A 17,540-nucleotide genomic window follows, 5' to 3' on the forward strand; every position below is an offset into this window, starting at 1 on the left:
GCGCGGCGGGCGGAGGCGCGAGGCGCGCGAGCGCGTGCCGTGGCCGTTGGGGGGGCGGCGGTGGCGGCGCTGAGGCGGGTGAGGCGGCCGGGGCGGGACAGGGTGCGGAGCCCGCGGCGGGAGCGGGGGGCATTCGTCGTGGGAAGGGGGCAGAAACAGCCAAAGGGCTGCTGGGCCCAGGCGGCCCTGACGCAGGCTGCGGCCTGCTGTGTGACGCGGGTCTGGCTTCTCTTCTAATGCTTGGGGAAAATGCACTTGTACAAGGCTCTGGTGCCTGAGTTTGTGAAAAAAATTACTTCATAGCCAGCTCTGGTGTGCAGGTTTCAAGGCCTCGGTGTTTTTGAGCGTTACCAGGTGCAGGGATGAGGAGGAGCGAGACCCGGGCACTTGACCCATGCTGTCAACAGGATTATTTCATACCATGAACGTCAGATTCAGTACAAATTAGAAAGTTTCCTCAGGAGTTCTCTCCCTGTGATGGCTTCTTGCCCCAGTGCCGGAGCCCTGAGCCCTTCCCTTCCTGCCGAAGCCGCAGCACTCGCAGTGTCCAACGTTTGCTGTCCCCTGCTGGGAGTGCAGCTTGCTGCTGAGAGAATGGGCTGTGTATAATCCTCATATATTTTATATTGGTATCAGGGTCAATACCGGTTCTCTACTGTTATTAATGTCGATTATCTAGTCTTATACTGTTAAATCTGTTTATATTTCAACCCTTGGGTTTCCTTGTTTTTCCCGATTCCCCTTCCCAGGTGGGGAGGGGTCATCAATTGAGAGAATAATTTTCTGAATGACAATAAATTGTTGTGGGTTCTTCAAACCGTAACATCCAGTCAGCGGCGCCTACGCACCTGCCAGGCTTTAGGGGTGTTTCTGTTGTCCCCAGTGTCACCTCTCCCTTTTTCTCCTTGGCACCGCGTTTCCCATCGATGAGGCCTTGCCCACTAACAGCTCCTCATTTTTGAAGCCTTAGAGCTATGGCGTTTTGCAGCTTCATTAGATTTCACTTCTTTTCCTAGTTCTGTTGAGGAAAGAAGATGGCTCATGCCCTCCCTGTTCCAATTCCCTGCCCTGCCCGGCTTGGAAGTATAAAAGGTGATTCACTGGAAGCTCAGCTGCATGACTATGTCAGGCAAGGAAACTATGAAAAAGTGAAGAAGCTTCTGAAAAAAGGTAAAAGCAAAGTTTAGGCAGGTGCTGGCAGAAAAATTTTACTTTTTCCTGTATCCTTATATTCGTGGTAGAATATAGTCAGCATACTGTTGGTACAATTCAGTTTTGAGCGCAGAATATATTTGAAAAATGTGTTACAATTGGCCTTTTCTGGTAAGTGGCACTAATTATTGCATCGCAAAAAAAACGTTGTATGAAAATAAGTAAACTGAAGAGAAAACTAAGCCTTTAGTTGCAAGGTGCAATAAGGAAACGGTTGAGGCGGTGTAAAGCCTAAAGCGCCCTCGGAGCAACGCCGCTGCCCGGGGGGCGGGGCCTCCTGCGTGGGCGGGGCCTAGCGACTGCGGGGCGAGGAGCGCGCGTCTGATTGGCCGAGCGCGGCGTTAGATGCAAACGAGCGGGCGTGTCCCCCCCCCGGAGCCTCGCGCGGCGGTTCCGCGGGCGCGGAGCCGTTCTGCGGGGCGCGGGTCGGGGCGTGCCGGGGGGGCGGCGGGCGGCGGCGGGAGGGCGTGGGTCGGTGGGGGGTGTCCGTGTGCTGGAGGGCGGTGCGCGGCGGTGGGGCGGCGTGGCGGCGGTGTGTCGGGCAAGACTATACTTTCAGGGATCATTTCTGTAGTTGGTCACTAGAGGGGAGTGATCGCCCTTGTTCGGCGTCACAATCCGCGAGGAGGAGCGTGGCGGTCTCTCCTGAGCGCGAGGCGGGCGGCGGCGCTGCCTGGGCAGGAGCCGTCGCCATCGATGACCGTTCCTGGCGCGAGCCGGGAGGGAGAGAGCGCGGGCTGAGCGGCCCCTTTCACTTTTTTATTAACGGTGTTAACAACAGCTGAAGTTACGACTGGCGGCGCGGTGTCATTCACCCCGCGGAGGCTGCAGAGTCTGTCGCAGCGGGGTCTGACGCCTTCTGCGTCCTGAGCGCCTGGGTGCGTGTTCGTACGTCTTGACAGCGTGGGCCTCCCACGGTCGGGGCGGGGCTGGGAGGAGCAGCCCAGCAGTTCAGGCTGTGATGCCCAGTGCGGTAGAGTAAGTTGTTCGGTGGAAAGAAATTCTTACAGAGTTTGCTAGTGCTCGGGTGTGCTCCAGCCATCTGTTGGCCAGGGTGAGGTGCGGAAGCCAACACATCCCCTCCCAAGCGCCCATCAGGATCCCTGCAGCGCTGACAGTCGTTGGTGCCAGGGCCTCTTTGGCTGTGATGCCATGGTGCAGAGGGAGCGCGGACTGAGATGGTGTCGCAGTTTAACCCCAGCTGGCAACTTGGACCATGAGGCTATTCACTCACCCCCCCCCCCCCAATGCAATGGGGGCAAGAATCAGGAGATTAAAAGTAACAAAACTTATGGGTTGAGATAAAGACAGTTCAATAGGTAAAGCAAAAGATGTGCATGCAAGCAAAGCAAAATGAGGAATTCGTTCACCACCTCCCATGGGTGGGCAGCCATCTCTAGGGAAGCTGGGCTCAATCATGTGTAACGGTCACCTGGAAAGACAAACGCCATCACTCCAAGCATCAGCCCCTTTCCTTCTTTCCTCACAGTTTTATATACTGAGCGTGATGTCACATGGTGTGGAATATCTTTTTGGTCAGTTGGGGTCAGCTGTCCCAGCCATGCCGCCTCCTAACTTCCTGTGCACCCTCAGCCCTCACTAGCGGGGTGCTGGTGTTAAAGGAGAAGCTGCGGCCTGAGCATTCACACCCAGTCCAAGGAGTCCCACACTCACCGCACAAATCTTTAACTGCAGGACCAGGGTCCCTTTCAATCCTTAACTATCTTTAGCTGCAGGACCACCCACAGAGGGTGACCCCTGGGAGACGACGGGTACCCCTTTCTGCTCCTCTCACACACACACACACACTCTCAGGCATGCTCCGTCCTTCTTCAGGCTTGACCTCAGGTTTCCCACAGCAGCGTCTCAGGCGTCAGATTTTATAAAATCAGATAATATAATTGAAAGGTACAGCAGCAGGGTCAGCCTGGGCTGGGAGCCTCCAAAAAGGGAAGGACCTGAAACAAAGAAGTCCCTGAGCAATTAGACCCTTGCAATCTATACATGTGCTATTTGTGTGTTTTAGCCCAGTGGTGATTTTTGGTGTGGAGTCTACTAACACCTTACTGGGTTCTCTCTCTGTGCCCAGGCTGGCTGTTGACTGCTCTGATCTTGTTGATTTTCAGCCTCTGCTGGGGGTTGTCACCTCCTTAATTGTGTGGTTTGTGCCTCTTGTGTGCCTGTGCTGGCTGGGAGAACATGGGGAACTGAAAAGTCCCAGGCTTAGGGAAAACACTACCAAAACATAAGTGTGTTATCGACGTTTTTCTTATACTAAAAGAATAAGCACAGCATTATACCAGCTGCTAGGAAAATTACTAAGAAAATTATTGTGGCCTAAAGGCTTCAGCAAATCAAGGTACTCATAGTAAGTAAAGCTAAGCAAACAGCACCAATCACACCATAACCCTAAGTAATTAATTATAATTAAAACTTTCTTATTTAAGCTAAACAACTAATATCTCTCAACATCGCGGGTGCTGCTCCTTGGCGGGGCCGAAGCTGCTGTCTCTGAGCCCAGACCCGCCGAGCAGCGCGGGGAGAGGGGGTGCGGGGGCCGCGCTCCGAGCCGCCTGCGCCGCTGCCGTTGCCGTTCCGTCCCTGTGGGCGGTGGCAGCGGGTCCGGGTGGTGCTGGGCTGCGGCATCGGCGTCCCGGGGGCGGAGCCGCGGTTCTGATTGGCCGAGCGCGGCGTTAGATGCAAACGAGCGGGCGTGTGCCCCCCCCCCCCCCCGCCCCCCGGAGACACGCGCGACGGTTCCGCGGGTGCGGGCCGCGGGAGCGGGCGGGATGGGGGGGGTGCCATGCCGGGGGGGCGGCGGGCGGCGGCGGGGGTGGGTCGGTGCGGGGTGTCCGTGTGTTGGAGGGCGGTGCGCGGCGGTGGGGCGGCGTGGCGGCGGTGTGTCGGGCAAGACTATACTTTCAGGGATCATTTCTGTAGTTGGTCACTAGAGGGGAGTGATCGCCCTTGTTCGGCGTCACAATCCGCGAGGAGGAGCGTGGCGGTCTCTCCTGAGCGCGAGGCGGGCGGCGGCGCTGCCTGGGCAGGAGCCGTCGCCATCGATGACCGTTCCTGGCGCGAGCCGGGAGGGAGAGAGCGCGGGCTGAGCGGCCCCTTTCACTTTTTTATGAACGGTGTTAACAACAGCTGAAGTTACGACTGGCGGCGCGGTGTCATTCACCCCGCGGAGGGTGCCCAGGACGGAAGCGACCTCAAGGATCATTGGTCCAGTTTGTAATGTGCGGTGGGGTGGAGTTAGTCGTCCAGTGAAAATAAATGCTTCGAGAGTTCGTTAGTGCCAGGGCAATGGTGTGCTCACAGTGCTGTGGGATTGTTTGTGATGAATAGAACTCGTCAGAGAGTGACGAGGGGCTGTGGAGAAACTGGGATTCACCTTTCGTGGCACACTGTGGGAGTCTGTGTTGCTCAGGCTGGACCTGGAGCATGGTAAACCTTTGACCAGAGTCTGGTGGGCTTTAGGGAAGGAACTGCTCGATGCTGTGCTCTTTATGCTCTGCAGTGCCATGGCAGATGGGCTATGTCAGGTTGGATCCTGCGGCCACAGGGTCTCTGCTGGGGTCTGAGCTTTGGAGAAACTGCTCCCTGTTATGCTGTTGGCTGTGGTGTGGAAGTCCTTGGTGCTCAGGCTGGATCCAGAGCTGTAAAGGATAGTGTCAATTACGATGGCTCTCTGTGGAGTTCTAGTTGGTACGTGAGCGCATGTTTGAAAGCGCTGGGCCTCGGTAGCCTCTGGAAACCAGTGCATCCCCTCCTGAGCACCCAGCAGGAGCCCTGCAGCACTGCCGGGTGTTGCTTCTGGGGCCTCTTCTCTGGCGTCCTGGGGCGGGGGGAGCACAGAGTGAGGTGATCGTCTCGTGTGTTGTGTTGCGAAAACTTCACAACTGGCCCATGCTGTCCAAGGAGAGAGGCTTGGGTACAAAGTATGGAATTACAAAAGTAATTATTTATTCATACACACGAGGTATCCTACTCAAACTGAGGCACCCCAGATGTGGGTTCACATGTGGTTCTTACGTCTTTCAAGCATTCAGGTAGAAGATGATTTGACCAGTCATTAACACACCTGCACACACACTACTGGTTTTCAAAGTAATGATAATTGTGTGGCGTTGTTATCCATTTGCCTCTTTGTGGGTCTGGGCACCGTGGAGTCAGTCTTGCTGCAGTTCCTTATCTCTGATGCCCAATAATGGGGGTGTTTCACAGAAGTGCTAGAGGGGCTGGGTGCTGGCCTTATCTTGCTAGTCCAGGGGTAACTTTTATTCTTCCTGGGCAGATTTAAGGTTCAGAGAAACAAAAGTCATTCTCTTCAGGGCAGGGGCTGTCCTCCTTGCAATGGGCTGGGGTCCCTTAGTTGTGCTTGCTCAGTCATGACCATGCAGTGTGCCATTATATATCTTATGGACTATGCGGTTTGCCACTATATCTTTAGAGTGTCCGTAAGATTTCACCCTGTAGAGACAAATCGGTACCCTCGTTAGGAAATGAACTTTCTGTGATAGTTGTCGGGAGGAGGCGTTCCATGGCCCCCGGGTGACTTTGCAGGAAGCGCGGGCTCTTGCAGGAGCTGTGCGGTGCGGGTGTCGCTGCCGACCGGAACCCTGGAGTCTGCCCGGACTCCGGGATTTCCCGTTTGCGGGCGGTGCTCCGTGTCGGTACCGGCTGGAGCCGCGGCCGCGGGACCGGCTGTGGGCGGTGCCCGGGGCGAGGAGCGCGCGTCTGATTGGCCGAGCGCGGCGTTAGATGCAAACGAGCCGGCGTGTGCCCCCCCCGGAGCCCCGCGCGGCAGTTCCGCGGGCGCGGAGCGGTTCTGCGGGGCGCGGGTCGGGGCGTGCCGGGGGGGCGGCGGGCGGTGGCGGGAGGGCGTGGGTCGGTGGGGGGTGTCCGTGTGCTGGAGGGCGGTGCGCGGCGGTGGGGCGGCGTGGCGGCGGGTTGTCGGGCAAGACTATACTTTCAGGGATCATTTCTGTAGTTGGTCACTAGAGGGGAGTGATCGCCCTTGTTCGGCGTCACAATCCGCGAGGAGGAGCGTGGCGGTCTCTCCTGAGCGCGAGGCGGGCGGCGGCGCTGCCTGGGCAGGAGCCGTCGCCATCGATGACCGTTCCTGGCACGAGCCGGGAGGGAGAGAGCGCGGGCTGAGCGGCTCCTTTCACTTTTTTATTAATGGCGTTAACAACAGCTGAAGTTACGAAGTTACGAATGGCGGTGCGGTGTCATCTTCAATCTGAAGTCAGCAGCAGACAGATGAAACCCAAGTGTGTATAAAATGGGAGGATGATGAAATTGCATAAGATAAAATATGAAATATTTTCAAAAAGGGCTTCTCAGACTCTTCTATAATAGCCCCTAAAGCCCCTCTCCCCAGCGCTGCTCGGTGACTCTGTGCTCAGAGCCAGCAGCTTCAGCCTCGTCAAGGAGCAGCACCCACAGCTCAACAGCCACTTGGCCTTCAGGGACCAGCCACACGACAGGGAGCAAGCAGAGCGGGGCGTCCCCAGCCCCAACACGCTCTCACCCCTCCCCGACAGCACTAAAACAACAAAGGAACCTGCTCGGCTGGTGTGGGGCGAGCGGTGGACATTGTCTACCTGGATTTCTCCAAAGCTGTCAACACAATTCCCTACAGCCTCCTCCTAGAGAAACTGGCGCATTATGGCCCAGACAAGTGGTCTGTGCGGTAGGGGGAGAAGTGGCTGACTGATGCACCTGGAGTGAGGTGGTCAATAGCTCCTTCTCAAACACAACCTGTCACAAGTGGGGTCCCCCAGAGATTGATACTGGGCCCAACTCTGTTCAGTGTCTTTGTAAATGACCTGGATGATGGGATCAAGTGTACCCCGATGAAATTTGCTGATGACACCAAACTGAGTGAGGAAGTGGACACTTGGGAAGGGAGAGCCACCCTGCAGGAAGACCTGGATAGGCTGGAAGAGTGGGCTAACAAGAACCTTATGAAGTTCAACAAGGACAAGTGTAAGGTCTCACACCTGGGAAAACATAATCCAGGAGTGCAGTCCAGGGCTGGGATCCACCCAGCTGGGGAGCAGCTTTGTGGAAAGGGACGTGGGGGTTCTGGTGGACAACGAGCTCAATATGAGTGAACAGAGTGCTGCTGTGACATAGAAAGCCAACAGGGTATCACCAGCAGAGATAAAGAAGTCATTATCCCTATCTGCTTAGCACTTGTCAGGCCACACCAAGAAAACTGCATTCAGTTTTGGTCCCCGCTGTACAAGACAGCTGTGGACAGGCTGGAGAGGGTCCAGAGAAGGGCCACCAAGATGACCCAAGGTCTGGGAAGCCTGCCACGTGAGAAAAGGCTGAGAGAATTGCCACTTGAAAAAAGAAGGCTGAGGGGAGAACTTATCATCATGTTCCAGTATTTAAAGGGCGACCACAAAAAAGATGGGAGACTCCCTTTTTACAAGGATCAGGGATTACAAGTTACTCCTGGGGAGATTCTGAGTGGAGACAAGAGGAAAATTATTCCAGAGACCAATCAACCATTGAAACAGTCTGCCTGCCCAGGGAAGGGGTGGAATCCCCAACACTGGCCGCTTTTAAGATCCAGATGGACAGGGTGCTGGGCCACCTCTTCTGAACCATGCTTCCACCAAGAAAGGTTGGAGCAGATGATCCTTGAGGTCCCTTCTGACCTGGGATTCTGTGATTCTCACCAGCTCAGACCCCGCTGCGGCAGACAACCGGCACCCGTTTCTCTCTTTCTTTGAAAATCTTTTCCTTGAATTATAGTCCCGATCCAGTTTATCTCCTGCGCAAGACTCCCAGTAATTCTTCTTTTCGACTAAGCGAAGTTTCAGCTAATGTTCAGTTACGGTTTGCAGCCCAAGGCTTCTGCTCTCCAGCCACTCATGCCACGCAGAATCACTCAAGTTTCAATCCAACATAATTTTAGGCGATCACACCATGGATTCCAATATTCTATAAAAAAACCTGCTCTAATCCCCAACAGGGGCCGTCCCAGCCCCGCTCGGAGCCGTTCCCGTTCCGTCCCCAGGAGCGGGTCCGGGTGGTGCTGGGCTGCGGCATCGGCGTCCCGAGGGCGGAGCCGCGGTTCTGATTGGCCGAGCGCGGCGTTAGATGCAAACGAGCCGGCGTGTCCCCCCCCCGGAGCCTCGCGCGGCGGTTCCGCGGGCGCGGAGCGGTTCTGCGGGGCGCGGGTCGGGGCGTGCCGGGGGGCGGCGGGCGGCGGCGGGAGGGCGTGGGTCGGTGGGGGGTGTCCGTGTGCTGGAGGGCGGTGCGCGGCGGTGGGGCGGCGTGGCGGCGGTGTGTCGGGCAAGACTATACTTTCAGGGATCATTTCTGTAGTTGGTCACTAGAGGGGAGTGATCGCCCTTGTTCGGCGTCACGATCCGCGAGGAGGAGCGTGGCGGTCTCTCCTGAGCGCGAGGCGGGCGGCGGCGCTGCCTGGGCAGGAGCCGTCGCCATCGATGACCGTTCCTGGCGCGAGCCGGGAGGGAGAGAGCGCGGGCTGAGCGGCCCCTTTCACTTTTTTATTAACGGTGTTAACAACAGCTGAAGTTACGACTGGCGGCGCGGTGTCATTCACCCCGCGAAGGGTGCCGGTTGTCTGCCGCAGCGGGGTCTGAGCCGGTGAGAATCACAGAATCCCAGGTCAGAAGGGACCTCAAGGATCATCTGCTCCAACCTTTCTTGGTGGAAGCATGGTTCAGACGAGGTGGCCCAGCACCCTGTCCATCTGGATCTTAAAAGCGGCCAGTGTTGGGGATTCCACCCCTTCCCTGGGCAGGCAGATTGTTTCAATGGTTGATTGGTCTCTGGAATAATTTTCCTCTTGTCTCCACTCAGAATCTCCCCAGGAGTAACTTGTAATCCCTGGTCCTTGTAAAAAGGGAGTCTCCCATCTTTTTTGTGGTCGCCCTTCAAATACTGGAACATGATGATAAGTTCTCCCCTCAGTCTTCTTTTCTCAAGGCTGAACAAACCCAATTGTTCCAGAAATGGATCAATTTATGAATGGTCCAGGCCTCGTTGCCCCTGCGGGGGGTGCAAACTCTGCCGCAGCATGGTCTGAAACAGGGAGAGCTGCAGGACTGGGGCTGTCTGCCAGGGTGTTTCATGGAATCACTGAATCCTGAGCCTTTTTTATCAATGAGACCAAGAATAGATCAGTTTCATCATCTAACTCATTGTGCAGTTGTGGTTGCAGGTTCATATCCCTCCAGCCTAGCGTTTTCCATTGTTGTACGAAATGGAATTCATTATTTTGAACAAAATTTGTTAAGGTAACAAACTACTCGTCTATTAATTACTGCTTTAGGATAATTTGGGGTTTTATTAATGCTGTCCTCTGGTGTTGTCCGTGCTCATCCAGGCTAATACTTTGCCTCTCATTTGTTCATCGTTTATTTGAAAACATCATGGACAAGCATTACGTCGTAAGGAAGTTCATTTGCTCTTTTTTCAATTTCTGCTAATATCATTATGTTTTCATGTTTCTAGTATTTTAGAGGGAATATGGCAGTTGGTTTCAGTGTTAATGAACCCTTGCCTTTTATTCGGGGTGGGGGCGAACAAGCGTTTGCCTTGTAATCTTTTGGTTTCTTGTAGGTATTTTTGTTGATGCTGTTAATTCCATGGGCCAGACTTCACTCTTCACTGCTGCATTGCTAGGTCTTCGTAAAATAGTGGATGTGCTGTTGGATTATGGCTCAGATGCTAATCAGTTAAGTATAAAAATACACAGTTTTTCTTAAATTGAAATAAATGGGTAATCTTTTAGTGGTTTTAGTCAATGTAATACACAATATTCAGTGGATGTAAATGAAGACATGCTTAAGATGCACGTTGCTATTTTAGCCAAAGATCCTCAGAGGTAAGTAGGTGCCTAATTTTCCCTGTTTCACAGTGTATGTTGTTGTTTGGGAGTACATAAACATTCTAGGTATGCTGCTTTTTCCCCCAGAAGCACAGCTGGTTGAGTGTAGTAGGGGTAGGTTGAAACATTTCTGCTTTACCGTTCCTCAGTCGCTGTTACGATGGAAGCACCCCAGTCCATGCAGCTGCATTCTCAGGAAATCAGTGGATTCTTAGCAGGTTATTGGATGAAGGAGGCGACTTGAGAGTACATGATAAAAGTGGAAAAAATCCTCAGTGCTGGGCTATGTCTGCTGGGAAAGCAAGCAGTGCTCAGGTATGTGTGTGCAATACGTGTTGAATATGTGCTTACATCTTCATCTTAAAGCGTAGAAACTCCAGTATTCCAGGGAGAAATTCTTGGCTTTTACATGTTAGATAACTATTTAACATAATTTTTCAACGTCAGTAATGGTATTTTGAAGTCCTCATGATTCAGATTATTTAACTAAGGTTCTGCTCAGGTGCAGATGTGTGTCTGTAACTTGTTGGGACCTTGATGTGTAAGTGTGCCGTGGGGAGAATGACAGGCTCTTGTTTTCCATCCCTGATGAATGTAGTTTGTTTGCACGTATGTGTGAATCAGGAGTAAAGCTGAGGTAGTTTTCAAGTGAATCTCAGTCTGTGCATGAACTGTGTCGGCAAATGTGTCAGTTTTGCTACCATGGGAGCAAAATGTATCAAGGAGGCTTATTCATGACTGCAATATTGATTTAAAACTTGTAATACTCCTCTCTCCTGTTGTTTCAATGCTCCTCTTAAAAAGAAACCTGATACTACAATTTTCAGTGGGTGAATGTCTTGAAAGTTAGTCATCTAGTGTTTGAAGTAAGCTTTCATTAGACTTTAATGTAATTGATTTTCTTGAAGATTGCTGTGTATCCATTTCTTGAAATGCCTATTTAAATATTGCAAGTAATGAGTTATTTTTTCAGTAGTCATGACATATTAATTTAAAATGGTGTATCTTACAGTTCTGAAGTAATTTTTTGTCTGTCTTTTTTCCCCTCCCCCTTCTCTCTAGATGCTGGAATTTATACAGCGTTGTACGTTCCACATGCAGGCTGTCATTCAAAATTTTCCCTCTGATCTACTCAGGAAGGTTGGCTCACCAAATGCGCTGGTCTGCAGTCCGTCTAGATTTGGGGGTCTTGTTCAAGGGTAAGAATATATTCCCAAGTACTGAGGGATTGAACTACAAGGACTTTTAATTCCATACTCTTACCTTAAAATAAACACGTTCTTGTTTCTTTTCGACGATATCAGATTTAAAACCAATGCGTGTTAGGAATGATGATACCTTTTATTTCTGTTGTGAGAATTCCAAATAGAAACTTGATAGTTGTAAATATCTGTATATTAAAGAGATGCTCTTGAAATCAGCAATATGAAGTACTGGATTTTAATAGTATTAAAATGGCGCTGACATGAAATAGTTTGTTTCTTGACCCTTTAAGGTCACTGCAGATCTTTTAGGAATGTGTTTCCAACTGTTTCAAGAGCTTTTATGCCAGATACATGTTAGGAAAAATACATACTTGTGAACAAAAAGCGATGCAGCATGCCTATGTATTTTTTCTTTTTTTTTTTTTAATTGCTTTAAACAAATATGTATCATAACCGTGTATCTAAAAAGGTTTAATGAGTTGCACAATAATTTGGAATTTCAGCTTCCACATTAGACTTTTCATGTGAGACCAGACAAATGCAACATTTTAAATACATGGCTGTTGCAGAACTTCTGCATTTTTTTCTCTCTTTTTTTGTATTTAACTCTAAGCCTTGGCATATTAGTTACTCTTATTGCTTATGTTTTTGATACTTAGAAATGTTGACAGTCCTCTGGGTAGATTTCTAAAAGGTGGAGCTACTGCAGCCAAGAACATTTATAGCTTTGGATTTGGGAAGGTAAGAAGTTATGGATAATGGCTTTCTAATAGTATTAGTACAGTTTTTCGGAGTCACATATTCTTCACAGTAATTACCCCACCTGTGTTGTTTTTCATTTTTAGTGTGTTCTTATTTCTACTGAAATGGTGGGAGAAAAATTGGGAGAGTGCAAATATTCAGACCGTTAGTCGTTAGTAGGCCCTGTTGGAGGGAGCTGTTTTGGAACAGGCAATAGAAACTCTCCTGTTAAATGTCACCTGTGGAAGTTCTTAATGACCGTTTCTGCTTTCCCTGTTTCAGCTTCGCTAGAAAGTTAAGCTTTTGATATATAGATCTTAACATTTCATATTGATGCTTTGGCTGGTGCTCCCATTGCAGTGATGGCCCTCAGGTTTTTAGTGAACTTGCGTGAGACGTGACAGATCTTGGGAACTGTTGCATATGCCTTTTGGTTATGCCCTGGTCTTTTGTCAGTTTTATCTTGCAGGCGGTGGGCATCTAGGGTACTTGGCGTCTCTCCCTATTATTGGGGAAAAAGACGTGGTTCAGGCAGATGATGAACCAGCATTTTCTTACCATGTTGGACCATACATGATCATGACAAAGTAAGTGGAATCAGAGGGATTTTAGCCCCTTTTGGTATTTATCTGTTGCTATTAAGCAGCAAGTTGTTGGACCAGTTGCTTTGTTTCAGTAGTTTTCCTTGTGTATTCTGTATTCATACACTGCTTTCTGCTTGCAACTTGTTTTCTGCAGTCCACTGATAAATATCTTCTTTAAACCCTCTTGATATCTGTCGATTGCTCTGGTCCGTTACAGCAATGTTAAACCAGTTATGGTTATTTAGTGGTAACAATGTTTCAGTACTGATTCCTTTTGTGGTGGGAAATACGTTGCTGGGTTTGCACAGATTGTGTTGTTCAGTATTTAATCCTTGTAATTGTTGGATTAGACCTCAGGCCTCTGGATACGTGCGTCTGCAGCTCACTTGCTGGAACCTATGGTGAAATGAGTTGCAAGCGCAGATTGAGCTTTTTTTTAATCTTTCGTATTGTGTAGCAAGTAACTGTGCCTCAGAGGCACCTGAGAATTGACAAATTTGTTATTTAATCTTCCCAATGCTCTGATTTATATCACAGTGGGCTGATGGCCTTTAGTGAAATGAGCTTTAGAGTGTCCTAGTTCTTTACCTTACATCATGGAAGGGTCGCATTTTGGGGCAGCAAACCTGTCCTGCTACATTCAGTCTTTAACAGGATGAGAATTTATTGTCAATTTGAAAGAGTATATGCTATAACCAGGATCATCAAAGCAATGTTACAAACAGTAGGAGACAGCACTGGAGCATTTCAGAATTACAAAATTCTTTGTAAGTAATCCCGGAACTGAAAAAAAAATACTGTGGAAGGCATCTTGTAGAAATTCCTCCTCTTCTCCTTATAGCTTAATGTGGGAAGGCAGCAGAGTTACAGTGAAGGAACTCAGCTTTGAGCCCCATCAGAATTGTAGTAAACTACGCTTGGCTGATCTTCTTGTTGCGGAGCAGGAACGTAGTAGGTAAGAAAGAATTTGCAGTAGCCACAAGTGCTTCTGGGGTTTGTGTGTCACAGTGATGTGAGGAAATGCGATTAACCTCAGGAGGACTGTCAGGCTGTGGTTGCACTTTCTCTCCAAATGAGAAGCACAGGTCTCCTCTCTCTCTTCCCATTCCATTTGCTCCTCAGTGGCTAACACAGGAGAAGATGATACTCTCTTCTCCTGTGTCTGGATGAACGCTTCATTGCTTGTTTCTTGGATGGCTTATTTATGGATTCTCCTAGTTGTGACAGTAAGCACTGTTTCGTAAATGCCACCTAAACTATTTTTAGAATTTGGGGTCTTTTAATGAAAAGTTAGAAGCATTCACATTGTATTGATAAAAACACTTATAAGGCCAGGACTCTTTCTCTTTTAATCTCAGATTTGCCTTACAGTTTTTCTTTCCTCTCTCATTGCAGTCAACTCCGTCATCCTCATTTGCTACAGCTGATGTCTGTTTGTCTGTCTAGTGACTTGGAGAAAACCCGTTTAGTATATGAAAGGGTTAACTTTGGTTCTCTGTACAGCATCCTTCATGAAAGGGTAATTGGAGTACTTGTTTTTAAATAGTGATTGATTGAGAGGAAGAGGTTTAGTAACTACATCTACCATCTTTAGTCAAAGAATAAGAAGACAGAATCATCAGTCCGTGTATCCGTGTTTCAGTTGCATTGCACAGTGTCAGATACTCAGTGTAAGCTGGTAATGTTTGTAATTGGCAAATACTTCAGTTAATGGTCAGATGCAATTGCATTGATTTTTCTTGTTTGGTGTCAGTCTTAAAATGGCTGCTGCTAAACTCAGTTGAGCTTTTAATCTGCATGTGGTTGTATACTGCAAATGTGGCAAGACCAGCTTTTGCCCTTGAATAATTGCACGTAGTACATTGCAAACTGCCTGTGTGTAAAACTGAAGGCTTGTACTCAGTTGTGGGTTTGGTTTTTTTTTTATTCATCAGCAGATCTGTGTTTTGTTTTTGTCATTCCATATTTTTCTTTTCCCCCTTTTTTTTTTCAATTAATTGAGTTGTTATTTTATTTCTTTAACTGTTTGAATGCAGACATCTAAGTTACTGAAGAAATTGCAGTTAAAGGCAAGAAATTCTAAGTTCGTTCTGCTTCAGAGTGACTTTGGCATAGTCAATATCTTTTTTTTTTCTTAATTACTTTTTAAGGTGTTGTTGGTTGGTTTGGTATTGGGAATGAACATTATTTAGCAAGTGCAATTTGTGTGATTTCTACTGCAGTATGTTTCATGTTGGCTTTCTTTGCTGCCTTCTGTATAGTAATAGTTTTCCCCTACATCAAGCTTTAAAGACCTGCAATGCAAATTTGATACTTCGGGGTTTTTTTCAGCGTTCAGAATTCCCGGTACTGCACATGGAGACGATTTTGCACGTGCTGCTTCAAATTAATGACGCTTTGCGTTTTCTACACTCCCGTGGATTTATCCACCGTTCAGTCACCTCCTACGCTATTCAAATTGTTTCTTCTGGTGAGGCAAAGCTATGCAACTTGGAATACATGATAGAGAGGTAAAGAACTTCCTCACTGTTTCTGTGAAAGTGATAAACACAAGTAAAGTCAAATTTAGTGCTAAATTCTGCTGAAGTGCCCCTCTTGATGACTAGGGACTCCTGCCTCCAAGTCAGGCAACAGAGTTACAGGAGTGAAGAACTCCAAATTATTAGTGCTCAGGTACATTAACTTTGCCACAGGCAGCATGGCAAACTTCAGGTAGACTTAGTTGCTGTGTTACAAATATCTGAAAATAGAAACTGGTAAAAGAAGCAGCTCTTTACTGGAGTATAAAAATACCATCATAGAGAAATAGAGCCTAATCTTACAGAAGAGAGATGAAATTCCTCTTTGAGTCACTAATTCTGCTGCTGGTCTGGAAATAATTCAAGTTTCCTCTTGCTATACTGAACTTATGCCTATGGAGGCTTACCTAAAGTCAATGATTCCACACCTCATTGAACAGGTAGTAATTAAGTGCCACCGGTGACAGAGTATTGCTTTTGTAAGAGACACCATTTGTTTCATCTGGGCAAATTACTACTTATATACATTTTTTGCTTCTTTCCTGTAGTGCAGTCTGATTAGGAAGAAAGTAAATGGCTGGTTAGACTGTAAAGAAAGAGTAAAATGGATAATAAACAAAAATTTGCCAATGGTAATGTCCTGAAAGGAGCAAAGATACTTCCTAACCTCCCTGTAAACTTGATTTGTTAATAAATCTTGGTGATTTCTTAGCTATTTCAGGTACTGTGAAATGAATAACAAAAAACTCTACAGTTAAATGTGAGGAGGAGGTTATCTTCTAGACATATGTATACATTGCAAAGTAAATGTTAACAGGCCAGGTGGCACCTTCTTGTATTTTGTCCGTGGTCAAAGAACGCTGGCCAGAGCTAGCGGGTTGTTTGTAAAATTCCTACTGTGAAACTTTAAACTTTCTCTGATTTCTTTTTGAGTGTAAATTTGTTAGAGTGTGTTACTTTTGCCAGAAGGTAACTTTTGTCTTGCTGTAATGTACCAAAATACATTTATTCATGTGAAAATACCACACATTTTTATTTGTGGGTATACTCTGGACCTTTTAGGTATTTAAACTAAAAGCAGATGTAACAAACTCAGGTGTTTAATTGCAAAAGGTATAGATTCTAGTTGAGTGTGCTGCATGTCCGAATTTATGACTTTTTTCCCTTTATACAGCAAAGATGGTGGAGAACGCAGTGACCTGACACGTATTCCGGTCCCAGTCCAGCTCTATAAGTGGTGCTCTCCTGAAGTAATTCTTGAAAAAGTTGTCACGGTGAAATCGGATATTTATAGCTTCTGTACAGTAGTGCAGGAGGCCTTGACAGGTACATCAATAGGCGTTGGCTTTTGTCACTAGGGTAACCCGCTGAATGTTTTCAGCGCAGACTGTCAGCCCCCTAATGTGTGTTTAATTCCCTTACATGACTGGATAAAACCTTGCTGTCATGGTTCATACAGAGTTAACTTGGAAAAGGAACCTTTCAGGCAAAAAACCACCAAATGTTAATGACAGTAGCAAAGACTACTGGAAACTTTTGTAAAATGTAATCAGAAAACTTAAACTTGCGTGACTAAAGGATGAGATTAATGGTTGGTATTAGAGAGATACAATTTTGTGTATGGTGGTTTTCTGCTGTTTGTCTTTCTTCTTCATACAAGGGTAGCAAAACATTCAGTTAACTCTTTGCAATGTGCTAAACGAGCCTGTGCAGCTTTCATTTCTTTGATCACTAAGATAACTTACAGATAACATATTGTTATTGTTATTACAGATAATGTAATGTGTGTTGTGTATTGACTTTGACTATTTTGACAGTGAAATGGGATAAATAATTACCCTAAAAATTAAAACCTCTATTAGATGGTTGGTAATGAAGAATCCAGAGCATGGTTTACATCATAACTGTCCTCTAGAGATCGCTGTCAGCTCCCTTTAAAGCATCCACTGTTGAAACAGGATAGGGAGGAGATGCCAGACTGGGCCGAGTGCTCGTTTGGTTTGTGACAGTAGTAGTAAATTAGGGAATGTGCAGACAATAATGCTTCAGTATCTCTGATTCTTTTCTCTTTTTTATTTTCATTCACATTGATATGCTGCTTGTGACATAAAGTCTATATTTCTGTCTTGCAGAGACCCCTCCCTGGAAAGGTTTTGAAGACTCTGTTATTAAACAGCTCATAATTTCAGGACAAGAGTTAGAAGCAGACGTCAGACTTCCTATGCCCTATTACGGTATCGTAAAGTCAGGGCTAGAACCTAAACAGAAGAACCGCTCCATGAAACTTCAGGATATTCAATATATATTGAAAAATGACTTAAAGGTGACTTCCAGGATTGTAGCCTTTCACATATTTAAAATGGCAGAGTTTTGTGTCTATTCAGATTCAAGTTGTTCT

The 17,540-nt window shown here is 47.8% G+C and overlaps 1 protein-coding gene and 4 non-coding genes across 5 annotated transcripts in view; all 5 read left to right on the top strand.

Moving 5' to 3' along the window:
* Positions 1–1,034: 1,034 nt before the first annotated feature.
* The window catches only part of TEX14 (testis expressed 14, intercellular bridge forming factor), a 35,820-nt gene continuing 19,314 nt past the window's right edge, over positions 1,035–17,540 (top strand). The window contains exons 1-11 of the mRNA XM_063342337.1: positions 1,035–1,170; positions 9,826–9,940; positions 10,243–10,408; positions 11,156–11,292; positions 11,958–12,039; positions 12,496–12,626; positions 13,465–13,578; positions 14,019–14,142; positions 14,955–15,133; positions 16,317–16,468; positions 17,275–17,465. Coding sequence (XP_063198407.1) covers positions 1,035–1,170; positions 9,826–9,940; positions 10,243–10,408; positions 11,156–11,292; positions 11,958–12,039; positions 12,496–12,626; positions 13,465–13,578; positions 14,019–14,142; positions 14,955–15,133; positions 16,317–16,468; positions 17,275–17,465 — 1,527 coding nt within the window. The remainder of the gene's footprint in view (positions 1,171–9,825; positions 9,941–10,242; positions 10,409–11,155; positions 11,293–11,957; positions 12,040–12,495; positions 12,627–13,464; positions 13,579–14,018; positions 14,143–14,954; positions 15,134–16,316; positions 16,469–17,274; positions 17,466–17,540) is intronic.
* LOC134519089 (small nucleolar RNA U3) lies at positions 1,756–1,958 on the top strand. Its single transcript, XR_010072139.1, has one exon. It is a non-coding gene; the product is annotated as a small nucleolar RNA U3 (small nucleolar RNA).
* LOC134519095 (small nucleolar RNA U3) lies at positions 4,122–4,324 on the top strand. Its single transcript, XR_010072145.1, has one exon. It is a non-coding gene; the product is annotated as a small nucleolar RNA U3 (small nucleolar RNA).
* Positions 6,175–6,377, top strand: LOC134519078 (small nucleolar RNA U3). Its single transcript, XR_010072128.1, has one exon. It is a non-coding gene; the product is annotated as a small nucleolar RNA U3 (small nucleolar RNA).
* On the top strand, positions 8,532–8,734 carry LOC134519096 (small nucleolar RNA U3). The gene has a single exon (XR_010072146.1). It is a non-coding gene; the product is annotated as a small nucleolar RNA U3 (small nucleolar RNA).

This window comes from Chroicocephalus ridibundus, chromosome 7, assembly GCF_963924245.1.
Source record: "Chroicocephalus ridibundus chromosome 7, bChrRid1.1, whole genome shotgun sequence".
Taxonomy (NCBI): domain Eukaryota; kingdom Metazoa; phylum Chordata; class Aves; order Charadriiformes; family Laridae; genus Chroicocephalus; species Chroicocephalus ridibundus.